Below are 14948 nucleotides of genomic sequence, written 5' to 3' on the forward strand. Positions count from 1 at the left end.
CTCGGGGAAACAGCCGGAGCACAGACCCTCTTTAGAAAATAATCCGGCTCTGTCGGAGCCCTCACAAGGCGCCGTGGACTGCATCGCCGCAGGGAGAGAGGGAGGGGGGGGATGCTCGACAGGTGGCTCGTGCCTAAAATGCGCGCCGACCCGGCAACGGACGCTTGCCGCGGTCCCCCACCGACCTGAAGAAGAACTGACGGGGGAATTACCCTCCCGACAGCAGGTGGCCTCGGGGAATGGTGCTTCGCGGGGCCACAGGTCGGGACGTCGGTCGCTCCCCAAAAGGGAGGGGGGAAAACCTGGGTCAGGAGGGAGAGGCCGGCACTACCGACTTTCATCTCAGAGAGCCGAACGGAGTCCAAAAAATTGCAGTCTTCTGCTGAAAAAGAAGATGAAACAAAAATACACTTACCCCAACTGAGCCCTCAGTGAGGAAAATGAGAAAAGAAAGAAAGAAAACAGGCAACAGCCTGTCAGCAAGTCACCAGGCTAGACAGTGATGAGCCAGCACTAGTGGAGAGCTCTCCCCCTGCTGTAAGAGGAGCCTTAGCAAAGTGACCTAAACTGTAAATTTAAAACTTCCTTTTTTTTTTTTTTTTAAACTTGATCCCCCTGAGGAGGTAGCCCTAAGCTAACAAGCTGGGGACCATAAGTCCCCTGCTCACATCTGCTGGAGTCAGAACGTTACCGAGAGCTGTTACAGGGGAGGCATGGTTATATGGTTCCTCCCCTGGGAATTTTGTGTTCTGACTCCATCTGCTGGACATGGAACATAACCCAACGTCTGGAATGATCCTGGTATGTACAGGGAACAGTTCTTGTCCTTTATCCCTGGCTGAAGACTCACAAAACTTCTTACTCCTGATCTCTCAAAACTGAAAATTGGATCTCTCTGACTGAAAATTCCTGTAGCCAGGAACGGTCAGATCTTATTCTTTCCCCCCAAGTACTGGGCAGGAAGGGTGGCAGCAAAACTTCCTCTCAAACTCAAAAGGGCAAAAGTCTTCTTAAATTCCAGCAACCAAAACTCTCCTGTTGCAATTGAGCATTGCCCCTCCGCAAATAGCGTGATGAAACAGCAGGCCTTCTCTACCTCTGTCCTTCCCAAGGCAGAGCCTTCCCCTTTCTGGGCCAGGACCAGGATTCACAAAAGGGAAAAGAAAAAAAAATGACTTCACAAAGAATAAATCACTTACTCAAAACTTGAGGCAAACCTTTCCAGACATGCTGAGTACTTGATAAGGATGTGCTTTTCCCCTTTTCCAATGTCTCTAGCTATACAGCCTAAAACTGGAGACACAGGACCCCCCCCCAGTTCCTATGCCTTCAAAAGCCAAACAAATATGCCACACCTCTTTCTACTCAGGAGCACACCATTTCAGCAAGCCTCAGAAGTGTTACGTAATATGCCCCTCTCCTATCTTCCCACCCAGGACTTGGGCAAGGACCATCTAATGGAGAATTCATGGGATGTCTATGTATACATTGGTCTACAAAAAAATCCACTTGATAAATAATTCTCATGTACCCCCCTGATGTCCTGAAAATTCGGGGTGGATAGGATATTAAATTATTAGAGGGACATACAATCTTTTCCTTCAGAAAACAAAACATTAGTTGTAGACAAATGTTTGCTTTTCCAATTTATAGCCAACATAATATAAGCTTTCTTTCATTTCCCTTTCCTTTGTACAGTAGCATCCGCTGACTTCCCACCCACCTTGGATCTTAGCACACTGTCTCTGAGTTGTGTCCATGCCAAAGCAGCTTCAACAGATGAAAAAGGCTCCTGTAAGATGTAGCTCCTGAAGCACGGGTCATGTCAAAATGTTAGCTTTTATCAAATTGACTAAATGTCACATAGGGTGGCAACTCTGCACTGCTTTGATAAACCCCTTAAGTATTGTGAGATTTGTAGACTAGAGACCTCAGACTTAAATGGTTACAATAAAAAAAAACAAACCAAAAAACAGAGATCTAGTTCCAACAGCCCTTTAACAGAGTCTTTGGTTTGACTACATTAGGCAAGATGAGAACAATTAGTAATTACTGGCTGGTGCAGTACTGTATTATTTCTCTTCTGGACCAAGAGTGGCCAACTCCGGCCAAGAGCAGCAAACAGGTTTGGTTTCCAGGATATCCATAACTAATACGAATGAGATAAAGTTGTATGGAGAAGATACTTTATGTCATTCATATTCATTGTGGCTAGCTTGAAAACCAGGCCTTTTTATGTCTCTTGACGAACGGAATTAGCCACCCCCGCCCCAGAGGGAGTATCCAGAAGACCCAAGTGGCAGACGCAGCTCCTTTTTCGGGGAAGGGATACGGTAACACAGACTACCCACTGCTGCTCCTCGAACACGAACAAGCGCAACCGCTGCACGTTAGGCCGCTGGAAGCCCAAATCGGAGGAAAGTATTTTAACCGCCCCAAATGAAAATTAATAGTCTTCATGCTTGCTGTCCTTCAAAAACAAATCCATTTTAACTAGCTACAAAAAGCATTATCCAGCCATAATGATCGACATGCAAACACGTCATTTCCTCCCTTGTCAGTGACTGGAATAAAGACGTCTCCGCACGCCCGTCACTTACAGACTCACAAAACACGTGACGCCACGTCTCGCAAGAGATGAATCCGAACCTAAACAACTGCAAAGTTACTGCCATCTTCCATGCCTGGAAAGGATGCATTCTCTTGTACGCATGCGCACATGCTTTTCCTGCGAGTTTTGGCAGCTGGCTGCCCTTAGGGCCGAGAGGCGAATATGCGCGTGCGTACGGTTTGCGTCGGAGAAGGCAGGAGCTGGACGCGTGTGGGATTCTGCGCAGTGAGCGGTAGCCGGAGCTAGGTCTGGGCGGCGGCGTCTGGGGTTTCGGCTGTGATTCCGGCGGCACTGTTGCTAGTTTGCGGTGGTAAAGCCAGGGAAAGCCGGGAGATGCTCACCGCCGAGTCCTTGGACCGGGTGGAGTTATGTGAGTCTCTCCTGACGTGGGTGAGTGTCTCCGCTTACGGCTGCGGATAACGGGACCGGCCTCGCCCCGCTACCCCGCCCCGCGGCGTTCATGGGTTCCGGAGTGCGGCTGGGAGCCAGGGGATTTGGCGTTGCACTGTTGGTTGTGTGAATGTGTGCCTTTGCTACTACTGTTTTCTTATCTTTTGTAATTTGTTTGCACATGATAAAATGTAATTTGCATGTTGACTGAAGCTCTGTTCTCTGATACACAGTAATCCGTTATATGCCGCTAGCAAGATGGACAGAGTTTTTAACTCTGAATCTGTCTCTCTTTTTTTTTTTTTTTTTAAAGCTAAGGAGTGTTTTGTTAAGGATTGTAAGAAAAGCTGCATCTTTTGTATATTGTACGGTATTTTAGCACTCTAGATGTAGGGAAGCATCTTTTATTCTGTTGGAAATATTCCTGAGTTATTTGGTAACGTTATTTGTTGCTACTTTCAGCAGCAGAAAAGTGCCAGTTCTGGTTGCTCCACATCGACTTCGATATCACAAATGTGTAAACGGAGATGGATCAGATTCCTTTCTACTTAATGTAATAAGTGACGCTACCCTAAACCTATGGCCTTAGGGGTTCAGGACATTATAGGGAAACCGCTAAAAGAACTTCTGTATTAAATAAAACCCGAATTGCTGTACGTGAAAAGTTGACATCATAGGTGGCTGAGATTTTTGGAAACGGCAATTACTGCAGGCATGACATTTTTCGGACTGACATCACAGTGATGTTACTTCAGGAATCTTTCATGTAGTAACATGAGAAGCCAGATTTCCATTACTACAATGATGTGTTTAGATGTGTAAAGTATTCCATTTTTTAAGGCTGTTTCTAAAATCATAGCCTCTAATAAAGTTGGTTTTGTAATTTGCAGTTTTAATAAAATGTGAGTTAATGCAAGGTCTGTTTGCTATGTATACGTTTGAGTTGCGCAGTACACAGTATACAGCTTTTTTAAGGTTAATGTAATGGATATCTTTTGATTACAATGTCATCTTTGTAAGGAGTTCCTCACATCTTATTAGCTTTCAGTACTGGTAGGTGAGGACTTTTAACTAAGCTTGCATCACCTGAAATTGTCATGTCTAGCATGCTTTAATTTCCAGTTTGCTGGAGCAGCTAAGCAGGAGTGCTAAACAGATTTCTCAAATAGCTTGTTTGTTAACTTCCTTACAGGTCTATCCAGTACCGAGCGGTAGGAAGAGCTGCGTTAGTGCCTGCGGCACCCGCGGTTGCCGCACACACAGTGCAGCTCACCTACCGCTCGGTCCTGAACACTAATTTTATTTAAATGTAAGTAGTATAATGGGTACACGATCAGTCAAACTGATTGACAGGTGAGATAAGGATGACAGCAGCCAATCAGCGTTCACTTCCGGTCTAAGCCCCGCCCATGCCCCGCCCACTCCCCATAGAAGTGAATGGGGGTGTAGCCACGCCCCTCCCGCCCCTCCCGTCCTTGACCATGCCCCGGCCACACCCCTTCTGCCACAGGCCCCACCCCTTCCGCAGCAAATCAGCGGTCACTTCCGGTCTAAGCCCCGCCCACTCCCCATAGAAGTGAATGGGGGCATAGCCACGCCCCTCCTGTCTCATCCCACCCTCGACCATGCCCCCAGGCCCCACCCCTTCTGCCACAGGCCCCACCCCTTCTGCCCCTGGCCCCGCCCCAGACCCCGCCCAGACCCCATCGATGCTCCTCCCCTCCCAATAGAAGTGAATGGGGAGCCCCTCCCACACCCCTCCCACACCCCACCCCCAAACCGCCCCCCCATGATGTCACGGATGACCCCGCCCACACCCCAACCCAAAGCCACACCCCCCTGTGACATAGCGGGTATGACATCACCGGAAGTCCACCCCACACCGCCCCCCAAAAACACACCCCCTAAAACGTCATCAGAAAGGGTCCTGTCGCTTTTTTAATGATGTCAGTATTAATGGACTCTGGCTGTTTTTGATGATTTCACCGGAAGTACAATACAAAAGTCCCGAAATATGCGCTCCTAGAACCTCCTGATGCCTTTTAATGATGTCGGAGCCGGTAGTATGCTTTTAGGAGGCAGGAAAACTGCAGGAAATATGCTTTTTTTCTAGCCACTCTGTTTTTAAAAAAACAAACAAAATACAAGCTGTTAGGAGGCCGAAAAACTGTGGCTCATTCTGTTGACAAGGATTTGGTTTTTTTAAAACAAGTGATTGAAGCTACCGGTGGTGAATTGCATGAACTGCAGGATCAAACTTTGCAAAAGACAGGTTTTGTTTTTTTTTCCAAAAGACTAGGGACCGGGTAGTATAATGGGTACGCTGTCACTCAAACCCCCAAGCCAAACCCCCCCAGTGATGTCACCAGAAGCCCAAGCCCACCCCTCCAAGCCCTTGCTGTAGATAGGCATGCCCCAATAAAAAAAGTTACCAGAGAGCAGGCAGGAAGCCGTGACTCATTCTATACACAGAGACAGGGAGAATCCAACAACACCCCTTCCCCCCCCCCCCCCCCCCCGCCCCTCTCTGCCTCAATCCGCCCTTCCCCCAGACCTAAATCTGAGCAGAGGATAATTGAAAGCAGTGGGGGGTGTAGGTTTGCAATGGTGAAACACAAGGCTTTAGTTTTGTTTTAAAAAAAACAGACTTCTGTATTTTACAGCCATATAAAAAAACAAGAATGCACCAGCGGATCTTAAAGAAAATTTATAATGAGCCAGGAAATACCGGCAGTTTTGCCGGTATAACACCTCTTTTGCAGGCAGCTAAAGCATGTATGCCGTCTGTGACCAAGAAACAAGTGATTGATTGGCTTACAGAACAAGATGCTTATTCTTTACACAAACCTGCTAGGGTACGATTTAAAAGAAATAAAACCATAGTGCCAGATATGGATTGGCAATGGCAAGCAGATCTTGTTGACATGACAGCCTTGTCTGGTTATAACAGAGGCTACAAATACATTTTGACGGTGATAGATATTTTGTCAAAATACGCATGGGCTGTGACCCTAAAAACAAAAACAGGTCGTGAAGTGGCCGAGGCCTTTGAAAATATATTTAAAGGTGGTCGTGTTCCCAACAAAATACAAACAGACAGAGGTAAAGAGTTTTTAAACAGATCTGTGAAGAGTTTGTTAAAATACAGGGGCATTCAGCATTTTGTGACCAACAACGATGTTAAGGCAGCAGTTGTGGAGAGATTTAACAGGACTTTAAAATCCAAAATGTGGCGATACTTTACAGCGCGCAACACTTTTCGCTATGAAGATGTGCTTCCGGCTTTTATGAACAGTTACAATCGCAGTTTTCACAGAACAATACAGGCCCGCCCCATCGATGTAACAACCTCAAACTCACTGCGGTTCTGGAAAGTAATCTACGGCAATAACAACAAACATGAAACTGCTAAGCCTTTTTTAAAAAAGGGGGATCATGTTAGACTGTCAAAAACTAAAGGGAAATTTGAAAAAGGTTATGAACAAACATGGACAGATGAGATATTTATAATAACTGACGTCCTAAGCAGGGGACAGAAAACAGTGTACAAGATTATGGTGAGGAAACCATTCAAGGTTATTTTTATCCTGAAGAATTACAGAAAGTCAGCCCTCAACAGGACAGAATATACCGCGTTGATAAGGTTCTAAAGGTAAAAGGGAGAGGTAAGAACAAGCAGTGCTTTGTGAAATGGCGAGGATGGCCGGAAAAATTTAACAGCTGGATAAAAGCATCAGAGATTCAAAACATTTGATTTGAAAAGGCCTTGTCTCATAAAAAGAAAAAAATGAATGAAGGGGGATTTTACGTAACGCTGCCTAGTAACGCCTCTGTGAGAATATTTCCACAAAACAACAGCTCTAATTTCACCACACAATTAGCTAGACCTTTGGACCTACAGGGCCCGTGGGAAGTGGGTCTGGTGGAAATACAGTACCCGAACACATGGGATAATATTAAAGAAGACCATAAATATATTGTCACCATGGGTGAAGGAAGCACAGAGCATCACTTTGTTGTACGAAGAGGGTATTATGCAACCGTTCAAAACCTGACGGATCAAATGAACCACGACATGAACAGTGTCCTCAAAGCCATGGCATCACGAATCATCTATGACCCCAATATCCGAAGAATCAAATTAAAATCAGAGGACAAAGCAGTAATTTCTGCAGGGGGTGACTCAGCGACCATTTTGGGGCTAGAAGCTAAAACGAATACGAACCGCTCGCTATTTCCAACGGATATCACAGGAGGGTTTAATACCCTATACCTGTATACGGATATTGTAGAGCACCAGCTGGTGGGAGACCATTTTGTGCAGCTACTTCGTTGTGTTCCCACTAAAGGGGGTAAGGACGAGTTTATCACCTTCACTTATGATAAACCGCATTATGTTCCTGTGAACAAGCAGCACATAGACACCATAACATTTGAAATAAAGACGGACCAGAACCAGTGAGTTCCCCAATAGTGAATTTTTTAAAATGGTTGTGGTTAAAGACTATGGGGACCCTGGTGCATACAGAAATTACTATGCAGCACAGGCCGGTGAAGGCCTTTCGGGGTATTACGGTGCTCCGGTCATGTACGGGGCTGGGATAGGCGGAATTTTTCGTAGTCTCTTTAGAAAAGCAATACCTCTTTTGAGAAGGGGTTTTGAGATTGTTAAACCTCATGTGAAAAGTGCAGCAAAAAACATCGCCAAAGATGTTATGGGCCGTGTCACAACGGCGGTTCTGCATAAAATGAACAATAACACAGAGCAGGAGGGGTCAGGATTAGTGGTTATTAGAAGAGCTGTTAAAAGAAAGAGAACCAATCAACAGGGGCCTCCTGAACCTTTTAAAACAAAGAAGACCAAACGTGTCAAGTCTCAAAAGACTAACCGCAAGGGGAAGAAGAGAAACCTCTCCGCCAAGAAGCAAGATATATTCTAAAACTATGGCTTTTGTACATCAGGGGTCTGAAGAATGTTTGAAATCAGAACTGGATCTGTTTCAACTGGCCCCCACACAAACCAGCATAGAAAAAAGTGTTTATGTGGAGATTCCGCCATTATCTGCCTTGTCAGAAACAGCCCCTTTAGATTTTTATATAGCCGGACATGGCGAGGATTACCTGGATTTGAACAACACGTTGCTGTACCTGACCTGCAAAATCGTGAACGAAGATGGGTCCGATCTTGAAGTAGGGGCCAGAGTAGCTCTCGTGAACTATCCAATAGCCTCTATTTTTAGCCAGCTGGATGTCACTCTCGGAGATAGACTCATTAGTCAGAGCAACAACTGTTACCCTTACAGAGCCCTCATAGAACTGTTTCTCAATTACGGCGAGGGTCCTCTCAAAACACAGTTTACAAGCGGCCTATTTTATAAAGACACAGCCGGAAACCATGAAGTGAGAGACGTGGGATCCCGTAATAAAGGTTTTACCGAAAGAGCTGTTTTTACAGTCGCTAGCCATAAAGTAGAGCTTCTGGGACATTTACATAGCGATCTGTTTTTTCAAGAAAAGCTGCTCATAAATGGCGTGGATGTGAAAATTAAACTAACGCGGAACAAAGATACGTTCTGCTTAATGAGCGGAGATGCCAACGAGAGGTACAAACTCCTTATTTTATCTGCAGCCCTCTTTGTAAGGAGAGTGAAAGTGTCACCGGGAGTGCGCTTGGGGCATGCAGAAGCGCTGCTGAGAGCTAATGTCAAGTACGCCGTGGACCGTGTAAGTCTGAAAGTCTTTAGCATACCGGCTGGCGCCCGTGTGACTAACCAGGAAAACCTCTTTTTGGGACAATTACCCAAAATTATCGTATTGGGCTTTGTGGATAATGACGCTTTCAGCAGTAATTACTCTAAAAACCCCTTCAATTTTAAACATTACGATATTAACTTTGCTGCGCTGTATGTGGATGGTGAGCAAGTCCCAGGGAAACCTCTCCAGCCGGATTTCGATAATGGCTGTTGTATCAGAGAATACATGCAGCTGGTTCAAGCAACGGGTAAACATTTGAAAGACAGTGCTCTCCTGATTGATCGTCAAGAGTTTTACCAAGGTTATACCTTGCTGGCCTTTGACCTATCACCCGACCAAGAGTGCACGGACCACTACTCTTTGATTAAAACCGGTAATCTGTGGGCTGAAATCCGTTTTGCCATCGCTTTGCCACACATGGTGAATATGATTGTGTATGGTGTCTTTGACAACGTGATAGAAATTAACCACAGAAGGAACGTCCTTTTTGATTATCTATGATGATGAACACCGTACAGATCTACCGTATTTTAAAGAAGGATCCGTATGTTACAAAATCTTTTGTAGACGTCCTACCCAGTGACTGGCTGTCTGATGTACAAATAGAAAGGAAACCTGCAAGCTTGGTGGTAAATACCCACCCCCACGACCTTCCTGGAGAACACTGGCTAGCAATATACGTGACTGAAAACGGCACAGGAGAATTTTTTGATTCCTACGGGCAACAGCCTGATAGTTTGTTCTTCCCTAACAGTATTATGAACTTTTTCAATAAACATTGTGAGGATGTTTTATACAGCAGCAAACAACTGCAACACCCTGTATCTACAACCTGCGGTAACCACTGTGTGTTTTTCCTACATCAACGCTGTAAAGGGCTGTCTTTTGAAAATATTTTAAAACTGTATTCCGAAGAACCATTGCAAAATGACAAAATGGTTTTACAATTTGTAAAAAACAACAAACAGAGAACATGTTGTATGTCTAAATCTTTTCGCTGTCTGTTTCATACCCCCCAGGTGTGTGTACCGTACCAAGAATATTGTACTAATCCTAAATAAAAACAATCTCTCTTGAGAGTTTTTGAAAAACAAACCAAACGTCTATAGTCTATATTTTAAAAAAGCCTTTTTTATTTGAAAAGATATAATTACACCTTCAACCATCTGTTTGTGTCAAGTACTTTACGTCTTTTACGGGGGAGGGGGTCTTTGCACTTTACAGTCTTTGTGTACATTTCAGCAGTTGTCGCTGAAGGATTTTCCTTGAGCTGTACCAGCAGATCCCTGTTGGCTGGATTACCCATGACGGTGGAGGGCATGTTTAATTCTGCCAGGGTTTGCATGAACTCTCCCCAACCTTTGGGTATCCTCCGATGTGAAAGAGCACGGGTCTGTGTAGCTCCACGAATCAGGTCTAATAGGTTAGAGCCACTTACAGGTCTTCCCTTGTATACAAAAGTCCCATTACTCTCCCAGGATGCAATGTCCTTATTCTTTGACAGTTTATTGAGCAGTATTTCTGCATTTTTTTCTACGGTGCATGCTGATGCTGTTTAACACTTCCTGCAGGATGGGGTATGGGGGGCTTTTGTGCTCTAGAAATGCAGAGGTTGCTGTATCATCCTGTGGGGGTAGATACAGATTTATTCTTTCTTTTTCCATTTCTCCGTGTCTGTTAAGCACCAGATAGCGCTGTAGCACTTCTGAATAGTGTTTGGCTTTCTCATATTCAGACATACCAGAACTTTGAAGTATACCTTTCATTTCTTCATCGAGTCTTTGAACAGCTATGGTTCTAATATTTTCCTCATGAACTGAAGGGCTTCTCAAACGGTCAAGTTGTTGACTAGACACTAAATACATTTTTTCTGTGTGCTGCATTAGTATTTTAGCTCAAAAGCCCTGTGATGAGTGGTAGCGCGAATCCTAGCAGAGGCCCGATAAACCCCCCTGACTGTTTGACCAGCTTCTTTTTTTTCTTAAGTGTTATTCTTTTATCACCCAAAATCCTTATGGCTTGACGTTTCCTTTTCAAGATGTTTATCTGCTGTTGTGATAAAGGAACATTACCTCTCAGAGTGTTTAGTGCAATCTCTGCTATGGCCCCCACTAAATCGTTAGAAGCGGCCTTTAGGATAGCTTTTCTCAGTTGCGGAGAGGCTTGAACTAAAAGTTTTAAAAGGGCTAGGTTCCGCTTTAAGCGAGCAGACATGATCTCTGGGACACACACAAAACAAATATGTGGGGGAGAATATATATTCACTTCTTTTTATGGAGGGGTTGTGTTTTTTCACAATATACCGTGGTCCATTCTGGTGGAAAGATGTTTGTCCTCAATCTGTAACGCTCAGGGGTCGTAGCATTTAAATCCATGATGAGATATCCATATGGCTTTCTGGTGGCATCCTCAAAGGCTTCTAAAAAGAAGCGTGACTTACCGGGGTACATCTGTCTGGCTAAAATAGCGATTTGCAACTTGTCTCTAGGATTCTTAAAGAGCACCATATATTTGGTATTTAAGGCTATAGTTCTGCTTGTTTTGCCTTGACAGAAGACATTTTGTACAATATATATAATACTCAGATTTCTGTGATGCACGTATTGTGTGAAGGCTTTCTCGATTTCATCACTTTTACAAGCAGAAGCCATCAAATCGTCTATAATAACCATATTTATTTTATTGGTTGGAAACAGTTGATCATCATTAAAAGTATCAGGCAAAGAATCCATAAAGGTAATAAAAGGATATTTACACAGCATTTCTTTATACAAAGGTTGCCAGCAACTATAACACCATACAATATTATCAGGCATGTCAGTCAACACACGTCCAGTGTGATCTAGCAGGTTTTTAACAAAGAAGCTTTTGCCGCTATTTGACGGTCCGGCTAAAATACACGAAAATGGGTGCCTCCAGCGCACATCCACAAATTCAGTATCCATAAGGCAGCGTGTTAAAACCCTCTTTTATCACCCTTTTATCGTATACGACCCTTTGTGTTTTCTTAAGTAGGCCGGTCTCTATCGCCCAGGTCTTTTTGTTTCTAATGATCCCAGATTGTTGTACCTGTATCTTTTTAGGACTCTTGTCCACGGCGTCAGTTTTATAGTCAAAGACGAGGTCTTTCAAATTAGTGAAATTGATCTTTTTACAATTTTCTACATTTAACGTAAACCCCTTCACTTTCATACAGGTCTTTCTGCTGGATAGTTTGTAGCCATATGTTTTGGGTCCAGCTGATATGCTCGTCTGCGGGTATCTCGCTCGTCAACTGTCCTAAATAATCTCCCAAAGGGGGATCGCTGGCACCCTCACGACTCACAAATATCACAGAGTCTGTATCGTGGTACAGACAACGTTCTTGCAAACTGTCAAGCAGTTTGTACAGTTCTAAACGAGCATAAGCAGTTGTGAAACAGGCAATGAAGATGTTTGTATTACCTGACAATATGCTGCGGTCTTTTGAATGCTTCCATGTTACACAGGCTGTTTCATCATCAATAAAATCACATGATGAAACATCATATTCGGGTGAAAACAAATACTTATACAGATCGTCAGGATCTCTCACAATACTTGTAACAGGTAGGTTTGTTCTTTGACCAAACTTCCCCCACAAAGAGTTTAAGAAAAGCTTGGCAATTTGACGCTTTGCGGGGTTTATACTAACCTGTTCAGGCCTTAAAACTACACCTTCTTTTTTGTAAAAATCAGATATATACATGTTTTGTTTTTCTACATCGGTACACCAGAGGCCTCCTGTTTTTGACGGAGATGCATTTTTATGTATTCAGAAAACAGGCTGACAGATTTACATTCAAAGTGCCAAAACATAGTATAGCTCTGGGAATTCACAGATCCTTGTGTAGAATTAGTCAAAGAAGTGAAGACTTAAAGCAAGTGTTTCCACCTTTTATTCATGAATTCTTACAGAGAGGTTTCGGTCCCCCGACACGGACCATGTTTTGCCACATGGGTTGTGTCGGGAAGGACAGAGGCTCGGAAAAACTGTCAGCAAAACCAAAAGCATAAAAACGGGAAGGGGAGAGAGGAGAAGGGAATAGGGGACAAGGGGAGAAGAGGGAGGGGGAGAAAGGAGGGGGGAGGAAAAGTATAAAACTCCACGTGTAAGATATATAAAGCATATAATCATTAAATTCAAAGCGAGGGGGTGGGGGGGCGGAAGCTTGTAAACCTGCTCAGAAAAAAGGAACAGTAAGGGATATATGCTTAGAGACTGCATAGAAAAGGAAATACATTTTTGATAGGGTAGGCGACGGGCCTGGGGAAAAAAGGGGGAGAAAGGAAAGGGGAGATGTCAACAGTCCAAAAAAAAATAAAAAATAGAGGTACCTCTTGACTAGTGTCAAGTGTGTCTAACGCATAGATCAAAACTCTTATCCGAATATTCTGAAAAAAAAAGGCAAACAAGCAGGATAAACATAGTGAAGGTACATGGACCAAGTAAAAACCGCATAGAATATAATAGCATGGTGATACCTATCGGGGGAAACACCAGAGATGAAAAAGGGGCACCTTTGGAGGGTTGTCCAAAAAATGAAAGCTGAAAAAGATGGAGGGGAAAGCCATTTTAACAAAGGAAGAGCAAGAAAAATGGGTGAAAAATGAATTAACATGAGATAGGTATAGAAACATACCTTCTGAATACAATGAGAGATGGTTCACAAGGGTTCCCAATCAATTTCAAAATATGTGCAGCTTTCTTACCTATCTACAGAGGGAACTCCAACAATTATATAAAGAAGGGAACTGTAACAGAAAAGCAAATAAAAATATATATATATTGTAAAATGGAACAACCAAAATGGGTCCCAGTGGTGGATTTTCACTCTCAATACGTCTCATCCTGCTGGCCTTAACCGTGACCTTCAGTGGTCCGTGTTCTTTTAGGTCTGTGTCCTTAGACCTTTTCTTTCCACTCCCCTTTTTCCTTTATTCCCATTTCTTCTTTTCTTCATTCTCATTCTCCTTTAATTCTCATTTCTCCTTTCTTTTCTTTCTTCTCTCCTCCCCTCCCCTTTCCAACATATTCTTGGTTTTTCAACATATCCTTTTTAAAAATGTTTAAAAAATCCATTTTTACTGTTATAGCAGTACCGATCAATTTAACTAGTTTTCTTGAAAATTCTACTTTGGAAGTACTGGAAAGGAATACTTTAATAGTTTCCTTTATTTCTACATTAGATATCAGTAAATTAATGAAGACTTATTTTCAAAAATACCCTATATTATATTATGGTCAAAATGTGAAACTCTTTCCTGACTTAGCTCCTGTAACTTGCAATAAAAGGCGAGAATTCTTGGCAGTAAGGCAAAGGGTAATTTCTTTAGGTTATTCATTTCAATTGAAATATCCTTGTCAGTGTATTTAAAAAAAAAAAAGAAAATGAATCATTTAGTTTCACAATTATAGATCAATTACATCAGTTTATTGAAGCACGTGAACCTGTGACCTCATCACCAATACCTTAAAATGGGTTAAGGCAGGACAAATTATAGGAAATGCTGCGTCGATGTGCATGTTACTTGTTTTTGTATTCTCTTATTTTCTCTTATTTTTTTGTTTTCTTTAAACTCGCAAGCCTGGCGCATAAGGTTATCTTTATTCTTTATTATTGCAATGTTATAAGATAAATTGTGTTAAAATTGAAGTATATATTTCCAGATGAATATGCAATATATTGAATGTAAATTGGTTTACGTTATGTAAAAATCGAAAACTTTTTGATAAATATTGAAAAAAAAAAAAAATCAATTTTTCAATCCTAATTGATTTTCCTTTGAGTTTTCTCATCATTATCCTGATTCCAGTTAATAAAACTAGATCAGGTGGGGACTATTAGTTCAATTTACATTCTGGTCCTGGGTTCCCGAATGTTGTGTGGGGTTAAAATCATAGGTGTAATGACTGTGGTTCTGTTATCTCAGTCTCAGGTTCCGAGATCAACTCCGGCTCTTCTTCAGCAGCACATTCGTGTAATTAGGCTAAATTTTGAGCCACAACACTTTTATGTGCTTGGGCATATCACACTTCAAACGGCCAACCTTGAAGAGCGAGTGTCTAGGAAGCGATTTTGCTGCTGAAGACCTGACCGGTTTTGATTCGGTTGCTGACTAGAAAATTTATGGACTGCTGGCAAGTCCTCTACTATTAGTTTATTAGTTTTTC

At 42.9% G+C, this 14948-nt stretch overlaps 1 protein-coding gene across 5 annotated transcripts in view; it reads left to right on the plus strand.

Moving 5' to 3' along the window:
• The first annotated feature begins 2708 nt into the window (after positions 1-2708).
• HOOK3 (hook microtubule tethering protein 3) overlaps positions 2709-14948 on the plus strand; it is a 1188278-nt gene continuing 1176038 nt past the window's right edge. For 2 of the 5 annotated variants that reach the window (XM_029601902.1, XM_029601911.1), the window contains exon 1: positions 2713-3001. In XM_029601902.1, the coding sequence (XP_029457762.1) occupies positions 2945-3001 (57 nt within the window). In that variant the 5' untranslated portion in view covers positions 2713-2944. Of the gene's footprint in view, positions 3002-14948 lie in introns of all 5 variants that reach the window. The other 3 variants (XM_029601894.1, XM_029601878.1, XM_029601884.1) reach the window with 3 other exon arrangements.

The sequence above is a fragment of the Rhinatrema bivittatum genome, chromosome 1, assembly GCF_901001135.1.
Source record: "Rhinatrema bivittatum chromosome 1, aRhiBiv1.1, whole genome shotgun sequence".
Classification (NCBI taxonomy): domain Eukaryota; kingdom Metazoa; phylum Chordata; class Amphibia; order Gymnophiona; family Rhinatrematidae; genus Rhinatrema; species Rhinatrema bivittatum.